Source organism: Pseudochaenichthys georgianus, chromosome 15 (assembly GCF_902827115.2).
Source record: "Pseudochaenichthys georgianus chromosome 15, fPseGeo1.2, whole genome shotgun sequence".
In the NCBI taxonomy this organism is placed as follows: Eukaryota; Metazoa; Chordata; class Actinopteri; order Perciformes; family Channichthyidae; genus Pseudochaenichthys; species Pseudochaenichthys georgianus.
Genome location: NC_047517.1, coordinates 12141869 through 12155147, shown reverse-complemented (window position 1 = coordinate 12155147; position 13279 = coordinate 12141869). Strand labels below are relative to the sequence as shown.

Sequence of the window (13279 nt, the reverse complement as noted above, 5' to 3'; positions counted from 1 at the left end):
CAGCTCTTGCCCCCCCCCCCCTCCCTGTGAGCCCAGTGTGCTCCGATTGGTCGGGACCAGTCGGGACGTTGTGAATCGCGCTGAGCTCCGTGGAGGTGTTGTTTCCTTGTTTAGCGATACACAGCCAAACTCACCCTGAGCACACACAAAGTCACAGCCGAAGTAAAAACAATAAGTGTGGCTTGATATTGAGTAAGAAAAAGGTTGATAAACGCTGTGAGAATGGGTCTGCAGAGAGAATTTTGCCGCGATCCCAACTGTCTGTTATCAGCCTGCAGCCAGGGAGGAGAAATCAGCAGAGCTGCCTGCACTGAGTGTGTGAGGAAGTCCGTGGATTGGTCAATTTGGACCAATCAGCGGGGGCTTAACGTAACGGCTCCGCGGACGTAATGTAACGGCTCCACGGATTGGTCCATTTCGTTCCGGGGACGACATGACATCATGATGTACCCGGAAGAATCAAATGGACAGTGACGTATCTCCAACAAGGCATTTTGGGGAGGGTTAGGGTTTACGTTGCCACTTCCATTCACATTTTTCATCATTGTTCCACAATGTTTATCATCATGAAATTAATATCCATATATTTTATACTATACTTGCACTGCTTACCGTTTTCATACTTTATATATCTTAGTATATTCATACACACTGTTCATACTGCTCACAGGCTGATATATAGTGTATTCATACCCCTCACTGTTTATTCATCATTCAATTCATTCTATATTTTATTCTGTCTATTGTGTACATTACTTTTCACTTTACTGCTTGTTGCACCTGGTTAGAAGCTAAACTGCATTTCGTTGTCTCTGTACCTGTAATCTGTGCAATAACAATAAAGTTGAATCTAATCTTGAGCAGGAACAAATTTACTTAGTACATAACATATCTGACATTAATGATTAAACATGGATGTGTGCATTCTTTATAAATGCAAACCGAGTCAAGCCGACTTCGGAGGTGGCGGTATGCACCTTAAAGTTGTTTGCAATCCGCCAAAAAAACGGAAGAAGAAGAAGAAGAAGAAGAAGAAGAAGAAGAAGAAGAAGAAGGAGAAGGAGAAGAAGAAGAAGAAGAAGAAGAAGAAGAAGAAGAAGAAGAAGAAGAAGAAGAAGAAGAAGAAGAAGAAGAAGAAGAAGAACAACAAGAAGAAGAAGAAGAAGAAGAAGAACAAGAAGAAGAAGCCGACTCGGAGCTGTCCGACTTCAGGCAAGCTTTTTGAGACCTCCCCCGGCTGCGATCGGGTATTCTCGTCTACTTTCGAGGTGAGCCGCAACGCGTCTCAAACAAGCCTAACCTGTTGCGAAACAGAATGACCCGTTCAAATCCAGTTTTGGACAGTCTGCCGTGGTTCCATCCCATTTCAAGTGCTGTTCGAGGCTCAGCGTAACCCTCGGAGCACACTCTCCAATAACAGAGCTTGAAGACTATCACGGGGTTTGTCAAACAGAGCACATGGTGTAGTCCAGGGGTGCCCAACCTTTTTTGAACCGAGAGCTACTTTTAAAGTTGCCAGTCTGCCGTGATCTACCAGTCCAAATAGAGAGGCGTAGCCATTACTGACAGCCTACTACCAGGTAAATACACACTTCTACTTGTATAAAACTGACCTTTGTACGATTAATACTTCATAAAATACTGCCGATCCTTTATCTTACCTCTTTCTAATCTACACACATACAAGTTTACAAATGTAACTGAAGTTACACAACAGTGTTGTTGATACAGAGTTTATTCACACGTCACACTACAGTGGGTAATGTTTTCAAGAAACATTGAACAGTGCTGCCACATATGACACAGGAATAAAAGAAAATACACTGAACCCTTTCTTTGCCATTATATACAAATAGTGTTGCTACAAAAGTATAAATTGGGCTTACTAATAAAACAACTCGGATCTGAAGCTACACAGGAATCTGCTGCCAAAGTGCAATAAAAAAGACAAAATTAATAGAATCAAACCCGATTCTTGCTACTGTAGAAAATAGAGGTATTCAAATATATACAATGTGTATAATGTTAGTGGTGTTCCCTACTGTTCCCTCCCTACCCATTAACACCAACCCACGATCAGCATTGCGGTGCTCACCTAACACGGTCAAAATGAATTATCAGATGTTTTTTCTACCTTAGTGGGACCTCTGGCACTGGGAGGAGGCTGCTAGCTTCTCGTAGTCAGGGCAGTAAGAGCTGGTTACAAGCCGTATGCAGGTCACAAGGTGGTCATCAGTCATTGTAGATCTGTACTTGGATTTGATGATCTTCATGTGAGAGAATGCAGACTCACACAAATAGGTGGACCCAAAAAGTGCTGTCAAGTTCAAGGCACATCTTCTGAGGTTGGGATACTTTTGTTCCAAGAGCAGGTTCCAGAACTGTCCACTGGTGCCAGGTGTTGTGCTGGATTTGATCTCAATATCATTTGAGAGTGTGAGTATCTCATTCTCAACAGCAGAGCTATCCAGGTCAAACAGTGAATTTACTTTGGAGACGATCTCATCCACATCAATACTTCCACCAAATGGAAAACACAGATAGCCGGCAATGGGTTCAATGGATGAAAAGTCAGTAAAACGCCTCTCAAATTCTGTCAAGATGCTCTGAACTTGCTCTTCATACCGTGTACCGTCAAGCTGCTTGACGTCTTTGCTCTGACGTTGAAGTTCTGCCTGCATGTGAGGAGAGTTGCGCAGGTCACAGCGCTGCAGCCTACTGAACAGCAGTTTTAGCTTGCTTTTAAATGTGTTCACTGAACTGATCATGTTCATTACATTTTTATCCTTACCCTGCAGCTCTGAATTAAGCTCATTGAGCAGGCCAGTGATATCTGTAAGGAACGATAAATCCAAAAGCCACTGGTGGTCATCTAGTTTTGGATATTCTGCATGTTTTGAAAGCTTCAGAAAGTCTTTGATTTCAGGCAACAGCTCAGTGAATCTTGCCAAAAAATGTCCTCTGCTTAGCCATCTAACATCTGTATGCAGCAGCAGGTCTGTGTGCTCTGCACCTGTCTCCTCCAAGTGAGCACGGAACAACCTCCTCTGTAGACTCCTGGCCCAAACAGAGCATACAATCTTCATTGCAACATCCATCACTTCTTTCATATTTAAAGTCTTCCCACACAGTGCATGCTGGTGAATTATACAATGATAATTCAGGATGCTCGGGAAAGATTCACTTTGTTTGCACAGTGCTATGAAACCTTTGGTGTGGTCCACCATCGCTGGAGCACCATCAGTTGTGATGGAGATGAGTTTAAAGAGGGGCAATTGGCTCTTCTTAACAAAATCCATGAACGCATTGAAAATATCTTCGCCTCTTGTTTGTCCTTTCAATGGCAAAATAGTGAGCAGCTCTTCTTTTGCACTCATGTCTGAAAAAACCATTCTGATAAAAACACATAATTGTGCCACATCCATCATATCAGTCGACTCGTCAAACTGGAGAAAAACACTCACAGGCGCTAATGTCTCTCTTCAGTTGCTCCTCAACGTCCTCCGACATCAACTCACACCGCCGTGTAACGGTATTCCGGGACAATTGCACGTCCTTAATAGCAGTCATGATGTCCGCCTTATTTTTACTGTCCCCAAAAAGCGCGTCGGCAGCCTCCAGGAATGCCTCTTTCACAATTTCGCCGTCTTTGAAAGACTTCATGTGTTTAGCAAGAACGTGACTGACACGGTAAGATGCTATGGTAGCAGCCTTGCTCTTGTTGTTGGGCCGGGTAAAAATGGACTGCTGTGCATTTAGCTGTCCTTTCAGTTCCCTCACCTTTTGGGAGCGTAGGGCAGAATTGGGAGGGAAATCCGTCTCGTAGCGTTTGTGCACTGTTTTAAAATGACGCTCTAAATTGCCCTTCTTCGGTAAAGCCACGCTCGCATTGCAGATGAGACAGATGGACTTTGAATTTGAATAGACAAAAAAATAATCATCCTCCCACTCGGAGTGAAAATTATATATTTGTGTCTTTTTTGCATCTGCCATAATTGCGGTCCTGTGTGTGCGGACTGTCACTCCTGTTGACACGGACAACGTCAGCGAACAGGTGCACTGCCCACCAGCCACGCCCCGACACATGGGGTCACGCCTGCCAATCACAAAGCTTTGATGCGTTCAAGTGCATTATTCTGGCACAGGAAAATTATGTTTTTAACGATAAAACAGAATATTGTTGGTCTATTTTTAGACACAACTCGCGATCGACTGGGAACCTCCCCGCGATCGACTGGGAACCTCCCCGCGATCGACTGGTCGATCGCGATCGACTGGTTGGGCACCCCTGGTGTAGTCCAAACGATAGCTGGGGATTCTGGGTTAGGGTTAGGGTTACACAGGAGGGATCTGAGCAGGGTGAAGAGGTCAGTGCGACAGTGCGACAGATTCAGTGGTTATTCCTGACCGGTATCCCGCAGTGAGTTGGTGATGGAGCAGAAAGCGGATGTCTCCCTCAGTGTAGTGTCTTCTGCCATCCTTTACTCCGAAAAAATATTTGTTTCTCCGAATCGAAAGGGAAAAGTACAAAAGCATTGCACACAATTTAAACCAATCAATGTTGTGTAATTAACAAGGATAATCTGGTGTTTTTTAGTCGATGAGTAGTGCAGATATCACTGTAAAATCAATCGACAGTAAGGGGAATACTTACTTCCGGGTGTACAATTCTCCGTTATCCAATGAGAATGGACGCTCACATTGCCTTACACGGCCCGTCCACACTACAGCGTCGACAGCTTCAATCTGCCCATTCACTTTGAATGGGGTGACGTCACGTTGCCTCGCTTTTTTGCCGAACTGAATTGTGGGTAGCATAGCGGTCCATCTCCGACGTCAGAAGTTGAACATTGTAGCCATCACCAGCCAATCAAATCCCGTTTCGGAAAATCTGACAGCTCAAGCCGTAGCCAATCAAACCGCGTCTAAGCTGGGAGAGATATCCCGCCGTTCATTTCTATATTTCAAAAACGTTGGAGGAGAATCTAATTATCGCTGTAGCAAATCACCCGGTTTTGTATGACCAGACCCTCTTCACCTACCGGGATACAAACCGGAGGAACCAGGCATGGAGGGAGGTGGCAGAGACAGTGGGTGAAACTGGTAGGTTTTCGCCTGTTTGGGGAGTTTATATATATATATTGCTCCCATAAAATCCCCGGGGGTTTTTGCTTTGTATGTCGGGGGCGGGAGATTCATGTGATTGGTTGTTGGTCGCGTTGCTTGAATAAAATCCCCAAGCTACAGACACGCCCAGCTCCAAGCTTTTTTTTAAGCTGTAGTGTGGACGCCGACACAAACGAATGCCGACACAAACGGCAGACCACACTTCCACGGTCACCGGCAGGCACCGACTGGCTATTGGGAGGACTGGGAGGGCGTGTGTATGTGTGGCCCGAGCAAGCGAGAGAGAGACCTTACGTGCATTGTTGTTGTTAGCATCTGGTGCTAGCTAGCTGCGCTAACGGATATAAGGAGCTGTTTAAATTAAAACAGAGGAGCGACATTTCGCCACAACTGCGCCGAGCATGACTTTATGCAGGTAGCCAGACAGCGGGACATTGTACGAAAAGTCAGCACACTCAGCACGGATAGTGCGCAACATGATTGCAGCGTCCAGGCAACTCCCGTTCGAGCATATGCCTTGAGTTGCACATAACTCCAACGATCCAACACACACACACACACACACACACACACACACACACACACACACACACACCATTTGTATTGTATTATTGTATGAGAGAGTTTCCAGGTTTAATTGAGGCGAATATTTGTAATGTTCAGATCTTGTTGTGTTTAATATTCATGAGAATATTTGTCATTGTTCAAATGCTAAGAAACATTAGCATAAAGCATATTTGTCCACTCATATGTTGATAAGAGTATTAAAAACTTGAAAAATATTCCTCTAAGGCAGTGGCGTAGCCACCATAGGGCCAGGGTGGGTCCAGGCCCACCCAGTTTACTCATTGGCCCACCCTGAGAAAGCTTCAGTGTCAAGTATTTTTAATTTTTTTTAATTATTTAATTATTATTATTCACCCATTGAGAATATCCAAGCATTCAAAGTGAAATTCAAGTAAACAAATATCGAGTTTAATTAATGTTGTGTTTTGTCCTCTGAACCGAACTCATTTACGGTCAAATTGATTGTTGGTTCCGGCACGCGCCATAATAACGTGAGAGAGGCAGAGAGCTGCCTGCAAAATAATTGATGAAACGAATGAATGAAACTTTGGTTTTTAAAAAAAAGCCAGACTCCAAGAAGAGCCCCCACTGCCCTCATCTAGCAGCAATCTATACGATCATTTTCTGATAACGATGAAATAGACCCGCCTCCCTCTCCCCACCTCTCCTGCTGCTGGGCTGTCAGAAGAAAAAAAAATGTTAACGGAAACTCTGCCGCACGGTTCCCTCGTCCCTGGGAAGAAGTGGAGAGGTGGGTGTTTTTCATCTGCTGGTGGACAGTCCGGAGAGATTTACACAGGGTTTGGTTGTAACGGAATACATGTAACGGCGTTACGTAATCAGAATACAAAAATCAAGTGTATTCAGCTGGCGTTACATTTGAAAAACGAGTAATCTGATTACAGTTACTTTCGTAAACCTGAAGTGAATACATTTTGGAATACTTATTGGAATTATTGGTGGAAAAGTTTCCTCACAAAATGTAATATTAATTACCGGCAGAACTGTGTGCACACTGCACAGCGCTGCAGCATGTCTGTGAGCGAGAGAGATGCAGCGTGTCTGTGAGGCCCCGCCCCCGCACGCAGATGAGAGAGATCTCTTTCAAAATATATTGAAAGTTAGAAACGGAGATGGTTAGATAAAATGTGCAAGATAACGTTTATGTAGCATTTCTTTATTGTCGAAATGATGACATTTATAACGGGATCAAATCTAAGTGAATGGCCTGCTGCTGCTGAATGCATGGGGCAAGTGACTGGAACAATTTTTAAAAACACCCAAGGACACCTTACAATTCATAACATATTCTAAGGAAAGGTTTTAAGACAGTACAAAGAATGCAGTCCGGGTGATGTTTTTTACGTGAGGTGCAGATGAGAGAGCTGTCCAGAATGACACCAAGATGTTGTGTTTGAGCTCTTGATAAGCCATTAAAACAGTAAAATAAGTGTCTCCTGTTCACCAAAACATACCCATCTGTTATGGAAAAAGAAAGTATTCCAAAAGAATTCTAAAAGTAATCTGCCACCGGTACCGGCAGGGATTGTTGTTAGCTTCTGATGTGCAGAAGAAAAATCTGGCCCGACCTATTTTTTTTGTGACGACCCCTCCACACCACGTGGGGTGCCGTCTGGTTGTGGGTGTGCTTTGTGGGTGTTCACAGGTTCATGGCTGATGAGTCACACCGGTGGGAGGATACCTGCCTGATGAGCTGCACCTGGAAAGGAAAAGGATATAGGAGGAGCCCAGCCGTTACGTCGCTATGTCTTCTCTGGGCACTTGTCCTGTGCCAGCGTCAGGGACCTGTTGCTGTTTCTTGTTGCTTGTTTGCTTGTTTGTTTGTTTTGAATAAATGAACATTATATCATACCCCTCGTCTCGCCTCCCCACTTTATGTTGCAGCCCAGGAGCCGGGTTGTAACATATGGGGGCTCGTTGCTTTGGACCTGGGAAACGTATGCGAACTGGATGTCCGTTGTGGGGACGGATTTCGCGCAGCTGCTGTTGTCATTGTGTGCAGCTGATTGGCTGGGAGTAGCGTTAAGGGGGTATGTATCGTGCAGGGAGATGGGAAGAGAAAGCTAATCCGCACGGGGGTGAGCGTGAGATGCGAGGTCCGCCACAGGGAGATTCGGAAATCTGTCATTACTGCAGGGAGAGAGGGCACTGGAAGGCTGACTGTCCAAAAGCTAAGGCTGAAAGGGAGAACTGTGTCGGCCAGTTTAACTCTTCTGCTTGTGCTGTGTCTGTGGTGCCGTTACCTGTCATCTCTCCCTGTCAGCAGATTAATGAGCCATGCGGGTGGAAGGACCCAGTGTTTTCTGCATTTGTGTCAACCGGATACGTGTCATTGGTGGGAAGTGATATCAGCGTGCCGGTAAAGATTTTGAGAGACACTGCATCCTATGACTCATACATTCTGAGCTCTGTGTTGCCGTTTTCGGACGAATCTGGAACTGGGGATTTTGTCCGGATGAGAGGTATGGGAATGAATGTTGTGCCTGTTCCTCTGCATTCTGTGGTGCTTAACTCAGGTCTGGTGCAGGGTGAGGTCGCCATGGGGGTCCGTCCTGTAATGCCAATTGGTGGTGTGGATGTTATCCTGGGTAACGGCCTTGCTGGCAGCTGTGTGTGGGCTGAGGGTCCACCGCCTACCATGCAGTCGTCTTCACCCACTGTGACTGGTAAGGCAGAGGAGAATGTCAAGTGCTCTCCTGCAGTGTTGGTGGCTTGTTCTGTGACCCGGGCTGTAAGCCGTGCACAGGAGGAATCTGAGCAGGGTGAAGAGGTCAGTGCGACAGATTCAGTGGTTATTCCTGACTGGTTGTTGTCGGTATCCCGCAGTGAGTTGGTGATGGAGCAGAAAGCGGATGTCTCCCTCAGTCCGTTTTTTGAGATGGTTCTCTCCACCGGGGATGGAAATGGTGTCACCAGGGCTTGTCAGCCGCAAGGGGGATTGCTGGTCATAAAGTGGTGGTCATGTGGGAAAGGCTTCATTGGTGGGCCAGTATATCAGATTGTGGTTCCTGTCAGATTTCGTGAGGAGGTCCTCGGAAAAGCGCATGGGCAGTCGGGACATCTGGGTGTCCATAAAACATGTGGTTACCTGTTGCGGTATGTCTTTTGGCTGAGGAGAGATGTGTCTCTGCATGTTGGGTCATGTCACGCATGTCGGACGGGTGGGGCAGTTCGGCAGCGACCTGGGGGTCAGGTCTTGGGTTTGTTGCCGGGGTCTAGGTTGCGGGTTCTGGAAGGACATTCCGGGTTCTTCCCGGTGCAGGGTCAGGGGACTGGCCAGAGTGGTCTTCTGTCCACGCCGGAATATCGGAGAAGAGCTCCTAGCTATTTGGGTACTAACGGTGTTCTTAGGGGAACTCCTTTATTATGGGGGGGGTGTGACGACCCCTCCACACCACGTGGGGTGCCGTCTGGTTGTGGGTGTGCTTTGTGGGTGTTCACAGGTTCTTGGCTGATGAGTCACACCGGTGGGAGGATACCTGCCTGATGAGCTGCACCTGGAAAGGAAAAGGATATAGGAGGAGCCCAGCCGTTACGTCGCTCTGTCTTCTCTGGGCACTTGTCCTGTGCCAGCGTCAGGGACCTTTTTTTTGATTTTTTTTTTTGATTTTGATATACTTTATTAATCCCCGTGGGGAAATTGTTTCTCTGCATTTGACCCATCCTAGTGTTAGGAGCAGTGGGCAGCCATTTTGAACAGCGCCCGGGGAGCAGTGTAGGGAACGGTGCCTTGCTCAGGGACACCTCGGTAGCACTTGGTCTTGCCGGGACTTGAACTGGTGACCTTCCAATTGCCAAGACAAGTCCCTATCGACTTCGCCACCACCGCCTGTTGCTGTTTCTTGTTGCTTGTTTGCTTGTTTGTTTGTTTTGAATAAATGAACATTATATCATACCCCTCGTCTCGCCTCCCCGCTTTATGTTGCAGCCCAGGAGCCGGGTTGTAACACAGGCCCACCCTAAAGTACATTTCTGCCTACGCTACTGCTCTAAGGTACATTTAGAACAGATCAAAAATGTGCGATTAATCGCGATTAACTATGGACAATCATGCGATTAATCGCGATTAAATATTTGTAATCGACTGACAGCCCTATGTGCTATAGAAATAAAGTTGGATTGGATTAATGTTCGATAACACTCTCGTGCACAAGCTGACGCATACACATGTTTCATTCAAATAACAGCACTAGTGCCAGACTCCAGTGAGTGAATGCTAACTCATGTATAAAGTCTTGTTCCTTTCAATGGGAGATGGCCTGCAGCCACAGAAGGTGCTAGAAAAGGAAGCACATCCTGCCAGAGACTGCTGGCTTCAAACAAATATGTTGGCTTCAAAGAGAAACAGATAATTGGAAACATTACTGTGGGGGGGGGGGGCTGGAACAATGCATGTGGCCCTAACCACCATGTTGAAGTGAAGTCACACCAAGAGCATCATGAGAAAGACATGAGGCGGAACACTCTCCTTATATTAAGTGCAAAAAGTTACTTGATTGAATGTTAGAGTTAAGCATTTCCAATTGTCCCTCATTATTTTAAAGATCTTGTTTCTAATTCCGCTCTGATATGCTTATTTTCTGTTTGCAGGACCTGAAGCTGATCTGCTGCCTCGAGTGGTGCGTTCAAGTGCCTGTCAAGAACACAACAGCCTACACACCCGCCTGGATGTAGTGGAGAAGGTGCTGTTTCCAAACCAAACTACTTTCAGCGCTCAGTGGTCGTTTAAACCATCAGGATTCTCTATGTTTATTTTTGCCAATATTTTCAGCTTTATCACATTTTTTGCTTTCTCTCCGACTGCCAGAAAATCCTCAGTATTTAAGTTATTTAAGATGTGGACAAAGCTGTGGCTCACTGCCCATTAAAACCCAAATATTTGTCTACTTTTCCAAAAACGCTGATCAGCCCACATTCATCGGACAACCCCCACGCTAACTTAGATAACTTAGCTAAACCAGATGTTTTCAGAATCAGAATACCTTTATTAGTCCCACAGAGGGGACATTTACATTGTTACAGCAGGAAAGAGCCAAACACAGCTTAATGTAACCTAAGCATGCATACAAAAGTATTAAAGATTAAAAAAAATAATAATAAAAAAAAGTTACACATTTAAAAAAACACACATCCTGTAACATTTAGCAGCCAGGTATTGGGCATCTGTATAAGTCATATGATTAAATGATTGCCTTATTCATCATGTGTGATAATTCTACTATTCACAATACAAGTAATGAATGCATTATTCATTATGTCAACCACGCAAATATGTCTTGTTCCTGCTTGCAGAAAGTGGAGGACACAGTGGAGATGTTGGAGGTTGAGCTGGCTACTCTCCTGGAAGCCATTGAAGCCCCAAAGTGGAGCTCCCTGCTGGACAATACAGGAACACCAGTGGTGGATATCCTGGAAGACCCAGAGTGGAGGTCCTAAAGCGGAACCATTTATATTCATGTTATTCCTATAGTCTAAGACATTCCGAAAACAATATGGTGAACTCTCTCCTAACGAGAGTTCGAAAAACCTAAATGTGTGCTGTTGTCAAGTTTAGGCGACTGAGGTGGTGGGGTCGTCTGAAGGTTTGGGGTTTGATCCCAGCCTATACAGTCAACATGTTGATGTTTCCTTGGGCTAGATACTTCCTCCTATGACCAACTCTGAGTATCTCTGAATGTTAGTTTCCTGAAGGTCTTTGAGGGATCATAAAGACTGGAGAAGCACCTTATAAATGCAATCCACCTATAACATTTACCATTGTACAAAGTGTGGAACTGCTCATAAGAAAATGTCTGTATTAAAAAAAGATCTCTCCTTCATTGTTGAGAGCTGATTTAGACCATACTTGATGACATCACAAGTTGAAACCTTCTTTTCAGGTGTCTGGCTTTGAGAGGGACTAGCTCATGTTCACATTCATTGATTTTACTTTCTTAGGTCATGGAAATAAATATTATGTGAATGTTTTTACTTTATGTGTTCCCTTGAAATAAATGCAAACTTGTTTGGTTCGTATTAATTCACCGTGTCTGTGTCAACATGATGTTTTGATCTTAAAATAGGGGCACATTGTAAAGCTTTTCTGCATTTTGACTTTAACTAATCCTGTGACAGCCTCATCCCCTCTGCAGTACAGTAACACAGCTCATGTGAATTCCCTTTAGATTCCTCTGCTCAATTTATACCCATCTTCATCGCCCTCTACTGTCTGCAGACACAGTGTGCATTTAGCTTTGTGTTTGAATGGAAACGACAGAGATATTTGAAATGAAAAGAAGGAGCTTTATCTCTTTATCAAAGCATTTAAAGCAGCATGTGTTAAACACAAAGATCATTTTGTAGCAGTTACAGTAACACGGCATTTTACGTTTTGATACCTCATCAGAAACCTGATTTATGGAATGCAGTGGAAATAATGGAATGCAATTCATGTCTATTTTGTGTCTTTGTTGTGATGATATATTTTACAGATGTGTGTGTACTACTAATTTTATCCAGTGATATAATCTATATTATCCCAAAAATAATTACTTTCAGTTGTGGTTCTTAACTATGTTTTGATGCTAATACTTCAGTACTTTTAAGTACATGTAGAATGCAGTTATTTTACTTATAATTGAGAATTTTCTAAACTGTTGGATTACTACTTTTACTTAACTAAAAGATCTGAGAAGTACATTTACTCATGTACTGTACCTAATACTCAAATACTTTACTTGAGTATTTCCAGTTTTTGCTACTTTGTGCTCCTACTCCACTACAATTCAGATATAAATCAAGTATTTTTACTCCACATCATTTATTTAATATACCTTTAGTGACTTTACAGATGTGGATTAATGATGTGAAATATAATCAAGTGTTAAATCAGACTTTAGTTCCACCTGGAGTAAATTCACAAGCTACCCTGCAGTATACAAAGTCATTCAGACTAGCTGCACCTTTACCAGCTTTGAGAACACTTTAATGATCAATCATTATAAAACATATAATATATATTATTCTGAAACGGACCAATCTGCACAAGGACTACTTTTTTGGTACTTTAAGTATATTTTGATGCTTAAGCTTCCATCTTAAACTGTCATTGGCTCTTTTCTGCTGTAACTGTAACAAGTCCTCCAACTCATACGACCAAATAGGTCGATTGTTCAAGGGCTTATAAAAGGGTTCGACCTCTAGTGCTCCCGTTGAATGCAAACGCTACGGAGGGTCATATATTCACAAATAACCCTCTCTGGAAAATCCTAAATTGTAGGATAGTTTGGCCATTAAAATGCTTTTTGATTAGATGTCTAGCGAGAAGTGTATGAGATTAGTTTTGTTTCATAAAGATAAAGCAACATTTTCTCAGAATCAAGCAAAACTAAGAGTCTAAGAGAAAAAAAACTGAGTCAAGCTAAATAAATTGAATTTCAAAAATAAAACTATAAGTTGCAAACAAATCATTTGTGTAATCATGTAAACTATAAGTCTCTTTTCTTTGTTTTAACATATCTTTTTGTTTGCAGTTCTCTTTGCTTCTTTCTCAATGATCAGACTTTTGCTCTCGCTCCAGCTCTCT

At 43.8% G+C, this 13279-nt stretch overlaps 1 protein-coding gene across 2 annotated transcripts in view; it reads left to right on the top strand.

The window, feature by feature from the left end:
- LOC117459795 (placenta-specific protein 9-like) overlaps window positions 1–11734 on the top strand; it is a 50817-nt gene extending 39083 nt beyond the window's left edge. For both annotated transcript variants that reach the window (XM_034100919.2, XM_034100918.1), the window contains 2 exons: window positions 10306–10397; window positions 11008–11734. In XM_034100919.2, the coding sequence (XP_033956810.1) occupies window positions 10306–10397; window positions 11008–11151 (236 nt within the window). In that variant the 3' untranslated portion in view covers window positions 11152–11734. The remainder of the gene's footprint in view (window positions 1–10305; window positions 10398–11007) is intronic.
- Window positions 11735–13279: the final 1545 nt, after the last annotated feature.